General features: G+C 32.6%; 2 protein-coding genes and 1 long non-coding RNA gene across 18 annotated transcripts in view; 2 read left to right on the forward strand and 1 right to left on the reverse strand.

Moving 5' to 3' along the window:
* Positions 1-17,425, forward strand: part of LOC105199947 — a 299,693-nt gene that overhangs the window by 160,526 nt on the left and 121,742 nt on the right. The gene's annotated exons all lie outside the window — the stretch shown is intronic.
* The window catches only part of LOC105199945 (lachesin), a 269,609-nt gene that overhangs the window by 71,563 nt on the left and 180,621 nt on the right, over positions 1-17,425 (reverse strand). For all 12 annotated transcript variants that reach the window (XM_039451646.1, XM_039451643.1, XM_039451645.1 and 9 more), the window contains one exon: positions 569-675. In XM_039451646.1, coding sequence (XP_039307580.1) covers positions 569-675 — 107 coding nt within the window. The remainder of the gene's footprint in view (positions 1-568; positions 676-17,425) is intronic.
* On the forward strand, positions 7,798-16,554 carry LOC105199944 (alpha-(1,3)-fucosyltransferase C). 3 transcript variants are annotated; one of them, XM_026130512.2, is made up of 4 exons: positions 7,798-8,105; positions 10,575-12,284; positions 12,691-12,991; positions 14,609-16,554. In XM_026130512.2, exons 2-4 carry the CDS (start codon positions 11,609-11,611, stop codon positions 14,961-14,963), a joined length of 1,332 nt encoding a protein of 443 aa, XP_025986297.1. In that variant the 5' UTR covers positions 7,798-8,105; positions 10,575-11,608; the 3' UTR covers positions 14,964-16,554. The 3 variants fall into 3 exon arrangements, with proteins under 3 accessions (XP_025986297.1, XP_025986298.1, XP_039307568.1); XM_026130513.2 differs by having other exon boundaries at positions 7,798-8,100; XM_039451634.1 differs by having other exon boundaries at positions 7,802-8,105; positions 12,694-12,991.

A 17,425-nucleotide genomic window follows, 5' to 3' on the forward strand; every position in this document is an offset into this window, starting at 1 on the left:
AAAAATATGTCTTGTTGCACGTCAAAAGAAAAATTATATAAGAGCGTGTCTGGTGCAACAGACAGCCTGTTTTTTTCCCATCTTTCGCATTACATCATGATACTCTAATTACTAAAAGAAAGATTTGTGAAAAAACATCGTGGATCTGTAAATACCGTGGTAACTATATTGCATATGCACGGAGGTAGCGTAAAACCAACCGACTTTAGATAAAATAAATATAAAGACAAAAACATTTTGCGTGCAATGTCACGAGGAAGATTAGCATTTTACCCTCGCAAATACGATTTAAAAAATGAAACTTCGTAAGAAACATCTTTTACCGAGACCATGCCGCTATAACACGCTCTTTTGTAATCCGGTTAACGAATAATTGAGGAAACTCTGTTTAGTAAAGGACGACAAGTTCCGACCGCTGGGAAAACACGCTCCTGGAGCGAAGAACAAAATTACAGGGATAAGAGGAACCGGTTGTCTGCGCGAAACTAAGAACGGAGGCGTTCAATTTAGATCGCGGCTACGTGAGGCGAGTACGCGCTTATGCAGCGTGCGAATTCAATATAGTTACCTTGTAAGTTCCGAGATTTTCGATAACACAGGGTAAGCTGACGTCCCTTCCCAGCGCCACTGTGACATTTGGTATCGGCTCGGCAAATATTGGCGGGTCGGAAAGCGCTGCAACACATAAAAATACACTGTCAGTTATACGTATTAACGCCTAGCGTAGCAATTATTAATCTTTGATTGAGCTGTTACTTTTGGATCGAGAAGTAGATCAAGAAGTTCTAAATTGTAATGAATTTTCTTAACATTTATTCGCGCAATTTTATCTTTATCAGAATATTTGATGGTAAAAACAAGGTTTTGACACTTGTATCGATTTGGGAAATTATACACGGAAAGAGGAAATTTTGCTGAAATACAGAACTGAAAATAATTATGTTGAACCAATTAAAAAAAATTATATCGGATGTTTAATTTGGCTGCTAGAACGTTAAAACTGTTTGCAGCAACATTATCATGCTTGAACGTTCTATAATTATTTTCATTACCCAGCATAAAATTATTTCCAGATTTGTATTTTAATTAAATCTTTAGATGCCGCAATAAAATTGTTCTTATTGTATAATAGTTAAATTTGAGAATATGATTTCTGACCGATTATAATAGCTAATTTCTTTACTGCTCACTCAAAGCAAGTTCGGCGAAAAATTCGATAACTTGTGCTGTGTAATGCGAATTCGCGCGATAACGTGTGGCGTGAGATATAATTGACGACCGTCGAGCTGCCATAAACAATAACGCGATTAACTTCTCTTCCTCTCGCCGATATTTTAGTATATAAAAATGTCATTGGCGGCGTCAATAAAACGATAATTGTGACTGATAAACTCCTGATGGCCAAATAGAAAATTGGCCGTATAGGCTTGTGAATTTTTCATTTTCGTACGGCCGGACTGTCCCGCCGCATTGTAATCGTCGATAAATGAGGTCCGTTCGTAGATAAATTAGCGAGAAACGATTATTCGTGATGAGGTCCGTTATCGTGTCACATCCGAAATCAGCGAGAAATCACGCCGCCGGTACGAATGGCGAAGGAATATTCGAAAAACGTTCCCGCGAACGAAATCATCTCCCAGCATTTTTCAACTGCCGCGCCGGCGGAGCCGATCGTCACGGTTTGGTGCGCCGCGCGCTATGGTGCGTGCTCGCAATTTGCATTATTTATTCAAGCCTATAAAATTATTTTAATTACAATCGACTCGTTTACATCCTTTTCCATTAGAAGTTTGCTTATTTGATTTCATGCTTCCCATACGAATGCTTATTAACGCAGAGTGCATGGATTAATTATTTATTTGCTCGAGCGAACAATCCGATTTCGCGGATTTTTATAATGCAATGAATCCTGTAATCGTATTAATATGATAGATTGCAATTATGCATATACGTATGAGCTATTCACATAACACAATATATTAATGGTATACCGTGGAAAAAAACATAATCTTTCATTAACAAACGTCGTTATTACAATAACATAACTCTGTTAGATGAGTGCAGAAATCTTGACTCTTTTTAAAAAAATGATGTTATTCTTACTCTTGTTACAGTATGTCAGCACGACAGATGTTGACGCATATATCATGTATTCTTGAGTATTCTCTAAAACTGAGCTGTCTATCAAAAAATACGCTAATGCCACTTGAGTTGTTTAAAGTGCTATTTTGTATAAGTAAAGATACATCTAAAAAAGAATATTTGGATACGATTATAATGTACGAGTTTTTGAAAATAACAAAAATGATAAAAGTTGTCAAAGACTTTAGACATTTTTCAAATTTATCACAAATGTTTTTTGTGACATTTTTTGTGACATCATTTTCATGTCGTACATTATAATCACAAATATTCTTTTTTTCAGATTTATTTTCGCTGACATAAGATAGTACTGTAAGTCATTCAAATGTAAACAACTTTTTTTTAAACGTAGCATTTTTTAATATGTCATCTTCCTGATAGAGACTTTTTCATATCTGTCAATGTTGTCACACTAACAGCAATGCGAAAAGGGATCAGGTTTTTCAATTGACCCAATATTATTAAAATTACACCAATCTGATATCGCAGATCGACAAAAATATATATACGTAATATATAAAATATAGTTGTATTTATAAATAAAGCATTTATTTTGTACATGACGTTATTCCGCCAAATATTGTCAAAGCTTACACGATATTTGTGGAATATCTCGTAATACCTGGTCCACTCGTTTGCGCGTTCGAATTTTTACGAATACACATTCGGAATACGACCAATTATCATGCAGACTGGAGCATCACGGAATTCGAGTTTAAATTTATATAGCGACGATACTTCTCGTTTAAAGCTGAACCAAAACGCATATATCGTTACAGCTGCGAGACTGAAAGTGTGCTCGTAGAATATTAAACGTACAATATTTTCATCATTATTATTCCCGTTGTGCCAACGCGAACTGGAATATTCAACCGATGCCGCCGGATAATCCCCCATATTCTTTCGCACTTTGCGTGTAACCGCAAAAACCGCAAGGTATTTGTATTTAAACAATGCAAGAGGGAGGGGGAGGGGGAGTCCACATCATGCACCAAAAATTTAAATAGCACCGCGAATCGTTTGACGAGCGGCAGAAAAAAATTTACCACCCGGTTGACAAACGTCACACTCCTGACTTTCGTTTTAATAAACGCGTCAACATTTCGGTACTCGTCAAAGGACGTTTCGTTTAAGCTCGTGAATACGCACAAAAAACCACACAAAATTTTTATCACGTATAAAATAGTATCAAATGTAGGATATCAAATAATATTTACGAGACATGCACACGTGAACCATAAGTTTCGAAAAGTTCAAACAACTTGCGCGCAGTATGTTATAAATCCTTTTAAAATAACACGTAACAATTTATTTTCCTCTTTTCTTTCCCATTCATCCCATTTATAGGCAAATTAAAGATTCTCAAACATTATAATACAATTGTGCGCATTCATAAAGAAATATTTTTAATAAATCAACGTAATAATTAAAAACGCAAAAAAGAGATAGTACTCGAGAAGCTATCAATATCGCGATAAAACGATCGTTCACAATATCCTCTCATTGTGAACGAAACACGCGTCTAATGTCGCTGTAGAAGGAAAATCGAAGGTGCTGAAAAGAAAAGGAAGGTAGTGGATACGCCGGAACGTCCGTGTCGAATGACCCTTCTGAGGAACTTTTGAAGCTGGTGCACTCGAGAGTGAAGTAGGAGGGTAGTTGGCTGGCTGCTCGACCGGAAGAAGGCAGCCGTCAATTCCGGTCGAAGACTTTGCACTGACCGGAAGTCCGTGCACACTGACGCACACCAACGTGACGCGCGACGTTCTGGTGAAAACCCGACAATCCTAACACTTCGAGTCTCGATACCGTGCTTACCGTCATGTTTCTTGAAAAACGACTCGGACGATAAACGTTCAGACGATAAACGTTCAGATCCGGATCTTTTATCTTTTTGTTTTCCCATGGAATACTCTATTATTACTCTATCATTAATGGTTGCTATTAGAGTCATCTTCGTTTATATCGTGACAAGAAAATACAATCACAGTCTGACATTTTCACAATATTAACGAACTAAATATTTTCAATGCTTATACAAATTACACGTGGCACTTTTATGTGAAACAGCAAAATACGATTTTTTTTAATATTATATATTTTTTAAATACATTTTTAAATATATTTTTTAGTATAAAAGACAAACGAGTTAATTATGAAGTAAAAAACTTTTTATGATAGTTTTTTTATCACATCTCCCATTACAAAGTATTATTTAACTCATATGTTTTATAATTATTTTAAAAGACATACACACGTTAAGTTTTTATTTTTCTATCCAAAGAATAAAAGAAATAGTAAAGCTCAAAAGAAATAAAAAGTTTTACGGTATCAACCTGCGAAAAGCCATCACACTATCCTTTTTTTTTCTAAAATGTTCTAGTGTGTAACGGAAAAAATTAATAAAAAGATATAGAACTTCAGGAAAAGGTAACGTTAGTTATTTCAATGCAAACTGAGTTTTCGAAAGCTTTGTGCATCTCCGGTAACAGGATACATCGACGACTAGCTTTATGGGATGGTGGCCAGGGAGAATTCCCCGGAGAACTTCCCGGATAGGAGACTACGGCAAGGTCGAGTTCCGAATTCAAGTTATTATTTAGTCAAGAAAGACAAATTGCCCCGACCTTTCTGGTGCTGACTACTCTGAATGCTATACAGTACTCGAGTACTTTAAGCGACGCGAAACCAATTAAAGTTACCAATTAAAAAGCTAGCGTTGCGTGAACACTCGGGCCGGGAGTTTAAATCATTTAAAAATGTTGACGTTCCATTCATAAAACGTGACATACTAAAAGTGACTCTTGAATGCTGGTGAGATAAATTAAACATTAACGACTATTTTTTATTTGAATTATTAGACGTTTTAATTTTTATTAGATTATTGGTTTTATTATTTTCTTATCGATTATACTTAAGATATATGTGAGAAACTATTCGTCACATGCTTTCAAAGAGAAGGATTTTAATCAAATTTTATTAATATTTTTAAAAATTCAATTTTTATATACGTGTATGTTAATAGAAGCTTTTAGTACGTACACATGATAAATAACATTGTATGATCAGCATATTGTAGCAAATATGAAAACTGTGTTACGGTTTCATTATTTATACACTTGCAAGTATTACATGCTTCGGAATATTATGTTTATCATAAAAATTATAGCTCCTTATTTCACGTGTACACGAATTATACGTGTATTTAGAACATGAATAAATAAATAAATAAATAAATAAATTAATGTTTAAATTAATGACTGAATAAATATATACAAATATATATAAGTTCTAAAAGATTATGTTAATTAATTAAGTAAGAGGTGAAAGAAGATCTGGAATAAAATTATATAATGCAAATAAATTAGTCGCACTAAGAATGAATACTCAATGTAAGAAAAAGTATCGAACGAGTCATAATAATAGTATGCTCTACGCTCTAAACTTTTAGCATGAAAATTTTCACTCTTAACAAGAGTGGCAAATTTATTTTAAAAGTGAATTTTTACTCCTTTACAGTTAATCAGTTTACTTTTATATTTTAAGTTTACTTTTACACTTTTATATAAAGAGTGAGTTATTTCATTCGATTAAAATTCATCAAATATTAATTTTAAAACTTTAAAATTTGATTCAAATTGACGTATACGTATATGCTCATCGTGTATAATATTTTATAAATTTTTTAAACTTATTTTTTTTTATTTTTATCTACTCCATCTAAGCCTTTTATCAATCGGTAGTATATTTCATCGCTCGTAAGTTTTAACATATAAAAAAATTTTTAAATTTATAAAATTCTTCAAAAACAAATCTTGTCTCATTGTATATCCTTTTGTCAAACACATTAATATAGTCAAACGCATTAATTAATACAGTCCAACGCATTATAAACTTAAATATCAATATGCAGACATACGATAGAAATTTACTTTCCTCACTGCTTATATAGATTCTTCACATTGTCTGGGCATTGATAAATGTCGGTGACTAATTCAAATACATCGTCGTAAAACCGTTGATCACAACAAACATACGACCGAGCGAGAAGTCGTCCAACAATACGACGAATTCAGCGTCTTTTGAGAATTTGTCTGTCGCTCTCGAGAAAGCTATCGAACTACACGTATATTATCTCATTTATAACGCTACATGCTATAGTGTATAGGAAGTAAATTGTTATTAAAGAAAATAGTTTGAGGAACGACTCGATTATCTATTTCAAGCTCGTGCAATAAATGTTAGGGTATATTTGTATGTGTACGTAAATACACACGTCAATCTGTCACACAATGTAGAACGCTGTAATTTAAATTTTTCTGTAATTGCCCACGTACTCGTGTATATATCATTTATCTGCGGGTACCTAACGTGATGTAACGTGTAGAACGATTAAACGTGTATCCACGTATTTTAAAACGTGTTTCTGATCAGGAACACTAAAAAGAACTTAAATATTTATTCAATTAATCCAATAATTTAACGTTATTAGTTTAATTTAAACATATACTCATTTAATTTATAATAAGATCAAAGTAGAAATTATTTTTTCACTATACGCATGCAGCTGCACGTTGTACGTTTAATTTGCATCGCATGCAAATATAATTGTTAGTCATTAAAAATATTCTCATTACCTTGATACATTTTAATAGTTAATGAATAGTTAATGTATTACATATCGGAGAAAAGCAGGCGGAAAAATAGATATATCTACGTAAATATATCAAATTACATTTTACATTTGCATTTTTGTCCCAAAATATATTCAAATATATCGTTAAGTTCCATTGCAACAATTATACTGCAACTACGGTAAAGGCGTCGTTATCGCATGTGACGTCCGCATATTTTAGCGATAAAGAGGATATTTCATTTGTAAAAAGAGAAAATTGCTGAGTAACGAAATATTCCAGTCTTGTGTCCATCAATTTTTTGCGAAGAAACTGATGATCTTGATAAGTCATGCTTATATTTTTTAAAAAAAGTATAAATTAATTATTTTTAAAAACTTTTCACAGCAAAACACTACAAATTTATTCCATATTGCCCAAAGTAAGCCTCAAATACATAATAAATCGCATTTAATACATTTTCGATACGTATATAAATTTTAGAATTTTGTAGGTTCATTCTGACGTGTTATTTCAATTAAATAATTTTGTATATGCATATGACGCGCAATATTTTGCGGTTTGCAAATGAAAATTTAATATCAAGATATTTTTCAAACTTTTTGTTACATTCCATTATACTATATATTCCATTTATAAAATTTCCTCTATTATTAACATAACATAAAGATCCATTAAATTTTAATTCAATTTAATTTAAATGTTTATAAAAGTGGTCACGATACATTCCATCGAAGCAGATTGTTTGTTTCGCTATGTCCAATTTTTCGGCGTATATGCATGATATCTTCATACGGATGGCCGATATGTTCTCAGAGTAATCAAGCATAAAAATGATCGCCGGCACCCGTCAGTGTACACAGATGTAACTGGTAATTATAAATTATCCGGGAATGCCGTCATAATAATTACAGAGTCGAGAACTTCTTCGCGCGTAATTTTCATTTGACGGAACGTCAGATTCTGCGAACCAATTTACTCCTACGCTACCGAGACCAGTCTGGGTTAGGTGGGATGTGTTATAGGATATCTATGCTCTGTTTAGTCAGTCGAGTTGCAACTTTCAAAGCAGCAGGTCGTACGTAGTACGGTGGCGACCGTCGCGGCATTCTTCGAAACACGAAATGCTGTTCGGAGACAGCGCACGAGTGAGATGCGTTATATTGAGATGCGATATAATTTCGTAACCACGTGCGATCGTTTGCAAAAATGCGTTTTGCGCTATAGCAATTTCTGAAATCTCATCAAGGACATGGCAACGAAAAATTTTGCCTTCATCCACGGTGCGATAGGATTGATCCAAATTAATCTGAGGGAAACACACGTAAGGTACAAACTTCTGAAAATTCATATACGTATAGTCGAGTTAAAAATACACGTACGCATTTACTTGCGAGTTAAAATAGTGTTTATGTAATCGATGACTCAACAACTTTATATTTTATTTAAATATTTTCCATTACTGTAGTATCATTAGTCATGTCGTTTCGTGAATCACTGGTATATTAATGCGAAAAAACATACGGTACTGTCAGCTTGGCTAATTACGGTTGCGGTCAATTTGACGAAAGTACTTCGAAGTATTTAATTGACCAATCGGAATGCACAAAAAATGTTACTAATTAACCAATCAAAGAATGCTTCAAAGAATTTGTGGCGTCGACTTGATCGCGTCCTAGATGTGTTAAACTTGTACAAAATGGCAATATAATTTGTCGCATCAGCATTAATGGATTGGTGTACTAGGGAAACCGTGACCTCAAATCAATGGTATGGAACTTTCCGTCCACATTCGTGACGTAATATTTATGTGAAAAAGTGTAGGCGATGATTCCAGTCACACTATAGTAAACTGACATCTAATCGATGAAAAACAGCTATAGTTAATGGCAATAAATTTATTATTGTTCCTGAAGTCTGAATAAAGTAAATACGTAAAATTTCTTAACAAAATTTACATAATCTTAATAAATTAATTAATACGCTAAAGTATAAATTCTTCAAGCTAATATGTGAATAAAATTTCAGAGAAATTTTATTCGTATATTATTTTTTTAAAACGTAGCGATCATAATTTAGAAATTGTGATAAATAATTATTATTGAAACAAGAACACACACACACACACACACACGTGTTTTCAATGTTTTATTCCGAACACACCCGCGTTCAGAATAAAACAATGATTACACATATAATAATAAAAAATTAAATAGAACGTAATGTTTGTTACAACAGACATTTATAATATTTGCAAATATTTTAATTAATTTGTAATTACAATAAATTACAATGAGAGAAATTTGTTCTATTTTAATTATGCGACTGACAAATAACCTTGTTTACGCTGTTAACAAATAATCAGAACGTAGCGTAAAATTAACCATTAACTATTTAATTCTCTGCGTTCATCATTCTAACCGCCTTCCGGCTTGGTGCAATCCTCATTATTGTCAATTAGGATTAAACGGTTCAGTTGTGTATTTGCCTATAATATTAACTCACTTACTGTGTATTAAATACTGCGTATAATCAATACGTTTATATAAATAATAATAAATTTTACATAAAGCGAATACAAAAGCTAGGATGAAATAAATACTAATCTTGATAGTAAAAATACGTCTAACATTCGATCCTATATTATAATTATATATTGTACATTATCTCTGTTATTTTCACGTATTTAATACTCGATGAGAGAGTATTTCACTTGGCGCGAGACACTACCGCTTTTGATTCGTTTGTTTGTGCTTAGCTTTCCATTACTCATAATTCACAGTGTGTACTAATTAATTCATTAGCTATCCTGCCTTTCTTAAATGTCCACTTAAAATACTATTATACTTATTGCATGCGACGCAACTACGATGAAAGATTAAAGCACACTCCAGGCTGCAAGTAGAGAAAAAAACTATTCATGCTGGATATCATAAGAGAGCAATTTTTAATCAAACGAAACCTCGTGTTCACGTTCCCCCACCGCTCTGATAACCACCTTGCCTACAGACAAAGTGAGCGGATAGAACATCTATCCCAAAAGAACATCAAACGTTTATAATCTTTTGAAAGAACTCGATTATTCATCCATGAAAATTTCTCCTGTTTCATCGGGCTCTTTCATCCCAAAAGTCGTAGTGAATTAATCGCCCGTCCTTTCGCACTAGTTGCATCTGATATTTCCTTGAAGCTTAGAATATCTTTAATATTTATATTTTTTCTATCGCTTATTTTCTACCGGTCAGATTACGTGCATGCAACATTAAATTATATACTGACAATGTTTTAAGTTTAATTAATAATGCAACTGTTATTACCTTATTAAGATCCTGCGCACAACAGAGAAATATTAAATATTAAGAATAGGAATTAGAATTTTAGAATCAAATTTCTCAATGAATAACTATAAATAAATAATAAGCTATGTTGTGTTTTGTACAACATATTTATGTTATATTTTATTAATATCCATTGATCTCTGCGCTTGTCGTCGACTAACGTTGAATTACTTGCAATACAAAATTGTTATCTCAAAACTGATAATGATTCGATTCGCCCTTTGGTCGATTCGCCTTGATTTGCTTCGCATTTTACATGAAAAATATTTTATCGCTATTATTGCTGACGAAATTCAAAATAACAAATAGACAATTTATTATATATTTGTCACATTTATAGTCAATATAAATATTTTTTTATATATTTATGTATAATTTCTATTATATAAAATAGAACATATATATATATGTATGTATATATATCTAACTTTTTAATTTTTCTAATTTTTCTTTTATACAGATATCGTGCAAAGTTGAAGGAGAATTTTCTTAATCTTTGATGCGTCATACCAATTGGGAATAAGTATCAACTTGTTCTCTCGCACGCACGAAGCGATGTAATCTATAAGAACCGGAAAACATGAACAAGGTTTCTCCAGAGTAACAATACATTAAAGAGTCTGCATATATTTCATAAAGAGAACTCTTATTATGTTAATGATAACAAAACGGTACGTGTACATGTTATCTCGAAGCGAGATATATAATTGAGTATCTTGGTCATTAAAAAAATAGAAATTCAAGAACACAATTAGATAAACAAGTAATTATCTTGGTTTTTGTCGGCTTTACTCACATTATACGTATTTAGATTGTGATTAAAATTGAAAAACTCTATGGAGTTTACTAAGGAAACTTACAAATTGTAATTTATAATACATTGTCACAACTTTCCAATCAGCAGGCAATGATTTTTAAATGACTCTTAAATATTCAGAAAACGTTTAAAAAAAACATTGTTGATTGAGTTATGCACAACTCAAACTAAAACAAAAGATAAAACAAAGTTAAGATAAAACAGAATTATGTACACTCATGCATGTACGTGCCTTGTTTTAACAACGGTAGTAAAACGTGAGCCATTTCGTCTTTCTTAAGCAATAGTTGCTGCATAAGCGATAAACACTCAAACTAAGTTGTTACAAACAAACGGGTTTTCAGTTTTAACAACTCTCGCCTTTCCTCCTGCACAAAGAGAACGGAATTCTACCAATGATATTTTATCAAACCGCATCCGCATCGCTGCTTTCTTCCGTGATTGAAGCAAGTTATTTTCTTTTTACCATCAATATGCAAAAGTTACTTGTACAAAACTTTCTCCCGTTAGAATATAGCAGTGGATACATGAAATTAACGGTAGATGCAAAACCTCATTAAACGTCTGCATGTAAATATGATTTAATAAAGTATGTTAAGACATTTGCAACAACTACACGAGATATAACTCGAAAATTTACTCTGAATATATGATACGATATATTGTGTTGAATACGTATGAGAGGATCAGTGCTGTATCTAATACAGTCATCTCAGTTAGCTTTGCAGGAAATGCAGACGGCACATTTTCAAAAGAGTGCCCCCAAAACAATGAAGAAGAAATTGTGTCTATTCATCGGTGTAATTGTGCTAATGATCACGCTCCGTTTCTACCTCTTAACCGTTTACGACTTTGAAATTCACGACATATTTTTCAAGATGATTCGTGAAAATGATTATTTTGCAAATCAAGTCGACAGAGCAAAGGCATATAGAGAGAGAGGCGTAAAAACTATTCTTCTGTGGAACACGTTGTTCGGTGATAGGAACTTTTACTTCGGAAAAGGCGACATTTTCCGCGATTGTTCCTTCAATAAGTGCAAAGTCTTTAACGATCGGGATTATTTGAATGTGGAAGATTACGACGCGATTCTTTTCCACGGTAACGAGATGAGTGTGTTTGACGTGCCGCGGAAGAGGAGGACGATGCAATTTTATGTGTACGTTAATTTGGAAAGTCCAGCCAATCGAGATATACTTCCGAAATATCGAAAGAGCTACTTCAACCTCACGATGACGTACCGACTCGATAGCGATATACCCTGGACTTACGATATCATAGAAAATGTAAAGACCGGCGAGTTCGTCGCACCTTCAAAGAATCCTGATTGGAGCGCCTTTGAAAATGACACAAGTAATATATTCTTTTGTATGCATTATATACACACACACCATTTCTTTATTCAATGTCCTCGCGTTTTGCAATTGATAAAAATATTCAGATTAAAGGCCGCATATAAATGCTACTCAATATACGGAAATTTTCATCCTTTACGTTGTAAAATGGCACAGCAGTTTTAAAGTCACAAATTAGAATATATTTTACAACTATGGCTAAGTAACTACGACTCTATTCTTTGCTGATCGTTTTTATGCCCTCCGTTATTTGCGCGTGTCTTTTATGCGAAATGTAATTAGTTTCCCTGTGACAAAAACAAACGACTCTTATGTCTACGAACGTCCCAATGACAAATTCTCGAGCGGTGTATCTTCCCCGCCGTGTAAGCTACCTCGAGTACGCGAGAACTAATCAGTTTTCGCAGGTGCAGGGGACGCGGTAGACGAAGTGCCATCTGCGATATTGGACACCGTCAGGGGTAAGAGCAAGCCGGTAACTTGGTTTGTAAGCAATTGCTATGCCAAAAGTGGCCGAATGGAATATGTGCAGGAGCTGTCGAAGCACATAGGCGTCGATATTTATGGCAAATGCGGCAAATTTAGCTGCGAGAAAAATCGAAACTGCCTTAACGACGTAGTCGAGGCCGACTACTTTTTTTATCTATCCTTCGAGAATTCCTTCTGCGACGATTACGTGACAGAGAAGCTGATGAATCCGCTCAGGTAACATAACATGACTTCAGATAGAGAGATCGTTATCTGCAGCCAGTGCGCGTAAACAAAGACAATCTAACTAGTACCTACGAGGTGTTTTCCCTGATGATAGACCCAAGTCAAGTAACGTGTGCGCCATCGTGTGTGATTTTCAATAATAAGACTGAAATGAAAATGTATTATCAACTCGCTTCCTACAGCTTTCTTATAATTCTGTTTTTCATATTTGATATTCACAACATTTTAATACGTTATTTTTATATAGTTAATAGGATTTGTTGGAAGAAAAACTTTAAACCATCTTGCGAGATAAAAAAAAATGACGTGTTAAATATTTCAGTACAACGAAAAAGTACGTGACGCTGTAGAGTTTCTCATACTTTCGTATTCAGCGAGCAAAAGTAATTAAAAATTTCTTTATCTGATTTATGTAATCAAAAAATTTTTTTATCAACTAGTTTATTAAAATATGTAGATATATGTAAAGACACTTTATTTATAAAAAATGTTACTAATGACTTATTTTTCGATTTCTTGAAATTGCCACGTTATTTTTCAAGTCAGAATTTGCAGAACAAATATTGCAGATATTTTTTCAGAAAAAAAAAACTTGGGTGATATTTTTCAACAACCGTATTATTCATATGCAATCAAGTATAGAACCTATTCAAATCGCGCGCAGACTGACTGTTACGTTACGTATTGATATTTAATGTAAATGCAATGAGCATAAAGTTGACATCAAAATTCCACGATTGTCTGGAATTGAAATATTATCGGCGCGATGATAGAATCGATACGGCAACACGTCAATAATTGAATCGAATTTATTGCTATTTGCGGATTGTGCGAAGTACAAATGGTAACGATAACGCCACGCGCGGTGTTTCTTTCTCATTTTTATTCACACGAGCTCGACAGAGCACAATGAGAACAATGCTTTAGCGATCGTTAAATATGTCCGTTTATCATTCGATATTACGAATAATCCAATTTTACGGGCGTACACCCAATATCTGATGACAAATATATTTTGATGTAAACTACATATCAAAAGACATCTGTCATTGTCATTTACGCAGGGTGTACTACCAAGGGTGCGTACTTATTGCATATCCAATCAAAACCAAAAAAATTAAATTACGTATTAAATTCCAAAGCAATATTCGTTGTTATGATTTTCAGTAAACACACGTTTGCAATCGAGTAGTTATTTCTTAATTATCGCTATTATTATCTAAAAGAGCTAATAATTTATTAATAATTATTGGCTCTTCTGGATTAATTATTATTAAAAAAGCTAATAATTGTTAGAAAAGCTAATAATTTATTAATAGTTTATTATTGACTCTTCTAGATTAATTATTATTAAAAAAGCTATTAATTTATTCGGGTTAGAGGTAGCATCTTGTTCTTAAATAATGTTTAATTGCGCGTGTATAGGTACGTAACATTAATAAATACAGAAAGCTAGTCGTTCTGTATTGTTTATTTCAATTTAGCTTGATTCCACGGTTTGTTTACCGAGTTTGTTTTTTCTACGTGTAGCTCCGCAGGTGGAATAAACGAAACTGCAAGAGGGGTATTATCAACCAATGGGATATTTTCCTATTGATATTCTTACAGGTATAATGTCGTCCCGGTAGTTTACGGAGGCGCCAACTATAGTCAGATCGCACCGCCGAATTCCTATGTGAATGCCTTGGACTTCGAGAGTCCGAAGGAGCTCGCTGCGTACTTGAAATATCTCTCTCAGGATCTGCAGCGATATCAAAGCTTCCTACAATGGAAGAAGTATTATCGAGTCAATAGCGGAACGAAGCAGGCCGTTTGTACCCTCTGCGAGGTGCTGCATAAGCAGAAAAAACCGAAAATATATTCGGATTTATCCGATTGGTACGCCAAAGATAAATGTCCTATTCAGACGCTTCTAGATAATGATAAATACGTAACGAAACGTACGCTAATGAATCACGGGTAGAAGAAGGGGGACCAGATTATAAAACTAAGACATGGAAACATTAATTAATAATGTATTCAAATAAATTGTTAAATATAAAGTATTAGATTTGGGACCTATTAAATTCAAATATTAATTGTAAATTAACATGCTCCTGGATATTTTAAGATAAATAATAATATCACATTTTTGATTCGTTATTTAAAGTTCAACTTTTATTGAACACAACTCAATTATAATATAGATGCTTTTCGAATCTATCTTGTTATTAAATTAAGCATGACTTAACGAAAATGCATCAGTATTCTTGGCTCTAATTTATCTTAATTTTGGAAACTCTGAATTTTGGAAATTCTAATTTGAATTCGTAGTTAAGCTCATGATAATAAGATATCCCTCCGTCATCCGTTATCCAATTATGTATATTGAACGTTTCTAAGTACATAACGAGATAAACGACGATGCAGCTTCGACGTTTGACTTATACATCGATAATGGGTCATTAGGCCGAGTATATAGTACATCGATATATTCGCCACTCGCTTGATTAGTTAAGATCAAAGCGGCCAAGCTCCATCGTCCTAACACTGCTATGCTTCGAGAGATTGAGTAAGACAAATGTGTGATTCACTTCACATCCATGAAGGAGAAAATAGCTTTCAAAAATTGCATATTATTGAAAATTCTAAAATATTTGATAGACTGAATGTTAATATAAAATATAATTGTATAAAAGACTGACGTTACTCCTAACATCTTACGAAAAAACTATTATATTCAATAGGACAAAAATTCCGTATCTCTAATATATTTTTTTTTATACGATTAAAGATACTTAAAAATGTTATCTTCCTAAATAGTGAAGAATAATTTACTTGTCAGCATTATTTATTCTAATCTTTTAACTTCATTCTATTTTCATTTTTGTATTAAAAGAGCGTTTAAAATAACGCAAATATAATAATAAAGGACCATTGTGTTCACGCATTTACACGTGCATAAATAAAACCAAATATAATCATTAGTGTTAATTGTTAATACATTTAGCCTATAATAACTGCTAATGCATTATCACAATTTTGTGATAATGCATTAGGATATAGGCATACGCGTACGTTTATACAAGATACATATATACATTTTTGCGCGTAGCAGTCACACAGAAGTTTTCTTTCTAAACCTTTTCTATATTTTCATCCAAATTTTAATTGTACAGTTAAAAAATTAGCAAACTAATTTAAATATAAAGAAATGTTTTAGCTTAATTTATGAAAGAGAATCAATTTAAAATAAGATAGAAAATAATTACAAAAAAATTTTAATTTTGTACAACTATTAAAATTTAGATACGTCGCTCAAGAAGCAATTATATCTGTAACATAAACCCTTCATAATTATTAATTTTTGCAAATGTAAAGTTGCAAAAATTAATTTGCGGACAGTACAAATGTACGTACAAATGATATCTACACAAAATTATGCCTGTAATAACGATGCCTATGCATAACCGTCATTGTGCGAATGTTGTACAATAACAACGATAATATATTATTGTAAAATCTATACATAAATTATGTGTTATATAAATACAAATATATTTTTTATTTCTAAATTTTTGCTTTAATTATAATCCCAGTGTTTATTTAAGAAGAAATGCAAAATCTTTGCAGTTAAATTATACTTTTAATAATTAATTAATTCTTTTATCTGATTAACGATCCAGACAACACCAAGTCTAAATCACATCGTAAGACGTCTTATAAATATTTCTAAAAAAATAGTCTTAAAAATATTTCGTATAACTCAAGATTTTGAACTTTGTGTTTATTTAAGGATTTATTCATAAAAATGCAAATTCAGAACTAAATTATTTTAATCCAACGACAATTTTGATAAGCAAATGAATACATGAACATTATCATGTCGAATAACAAGATTTTGACTAAATAACAACGATGTATGTATAAACTCAAAATTTTTGGCATATTAACATGAAAATTTTAAAAATATTTAGACATTTGAGCATTTCAATGTTTCAATTTTAGAAACAAATTTTGACCAACACTCCCTCAATTATTGATCCATGTTCATAAATGTCTTGATTGTTTATTTGACATTCCGTATGAAAGATGGTTCGCACTCGGAAGAAGGAGAAACTTTTCCCTGAGAAATAACGAGATTAAACTAGCTCACTGTTGCTGTTCGAGTTTCTTTTGCCACCTAATAAAGAAAGCTTCTATTCCTATTAGTTTCTGTCTACATGTATGGCGTCCAATTAAATTGCGATCTATTATATCCAATTTCATTGTTCCAGTTATAGTTACTTCGACACAAAAGTTTCAACAATATTTCTCAATCGCTATACTATATAAAGCAGAATAGCGCGTTTGTATTATTATTGAATTTTTAATGTAAATATTATCAAAATGTGTTTTGAAGAATTAAATGAAACTTATCGTCAAACAATGTATCGTGTCTATATT

Source organism: Solenopsis invicta, chromosome 7 (assembly GCF_016802725.1).
Source record: "Solenopsis invicta isolate M01_SB chromosome 7, UNIL_Sinv_3.0, whole genome shotgun sequence".
In the NCBI taxonomy this organism is placed as follows: Eukaryota; Metazoa; Arthropoda; class Insecta; order Hymenoptera; family Formicidae; genus Solenopsis; species Solenopsis invicta.

Excerpts from the sequence above, each read along its gene's own strand:
- LOC105199944 (XM_026130512.2), top strand. The coding sequence starts at position 11,609 with ATGAGAGGATCAGTGCTGTATCTAATACAGTCATCTCAGTTAGCTTTG. Across the intron at positions 12,285-12,690 it reads CGCCTTTGAAAATGACACAA|CAGGTGCAGGGGACGCGGTA; the intron begins GTAATATATTCT and ends AATCAGTTTTCG. Across the intron at positions 12,992-14,608 it reads AAGCTGATGAATCCGCTCAG|GTATAATGTCGTCCCGGTAG; the intron begins GTAACATAACAT and ends ATATTCTTACAG.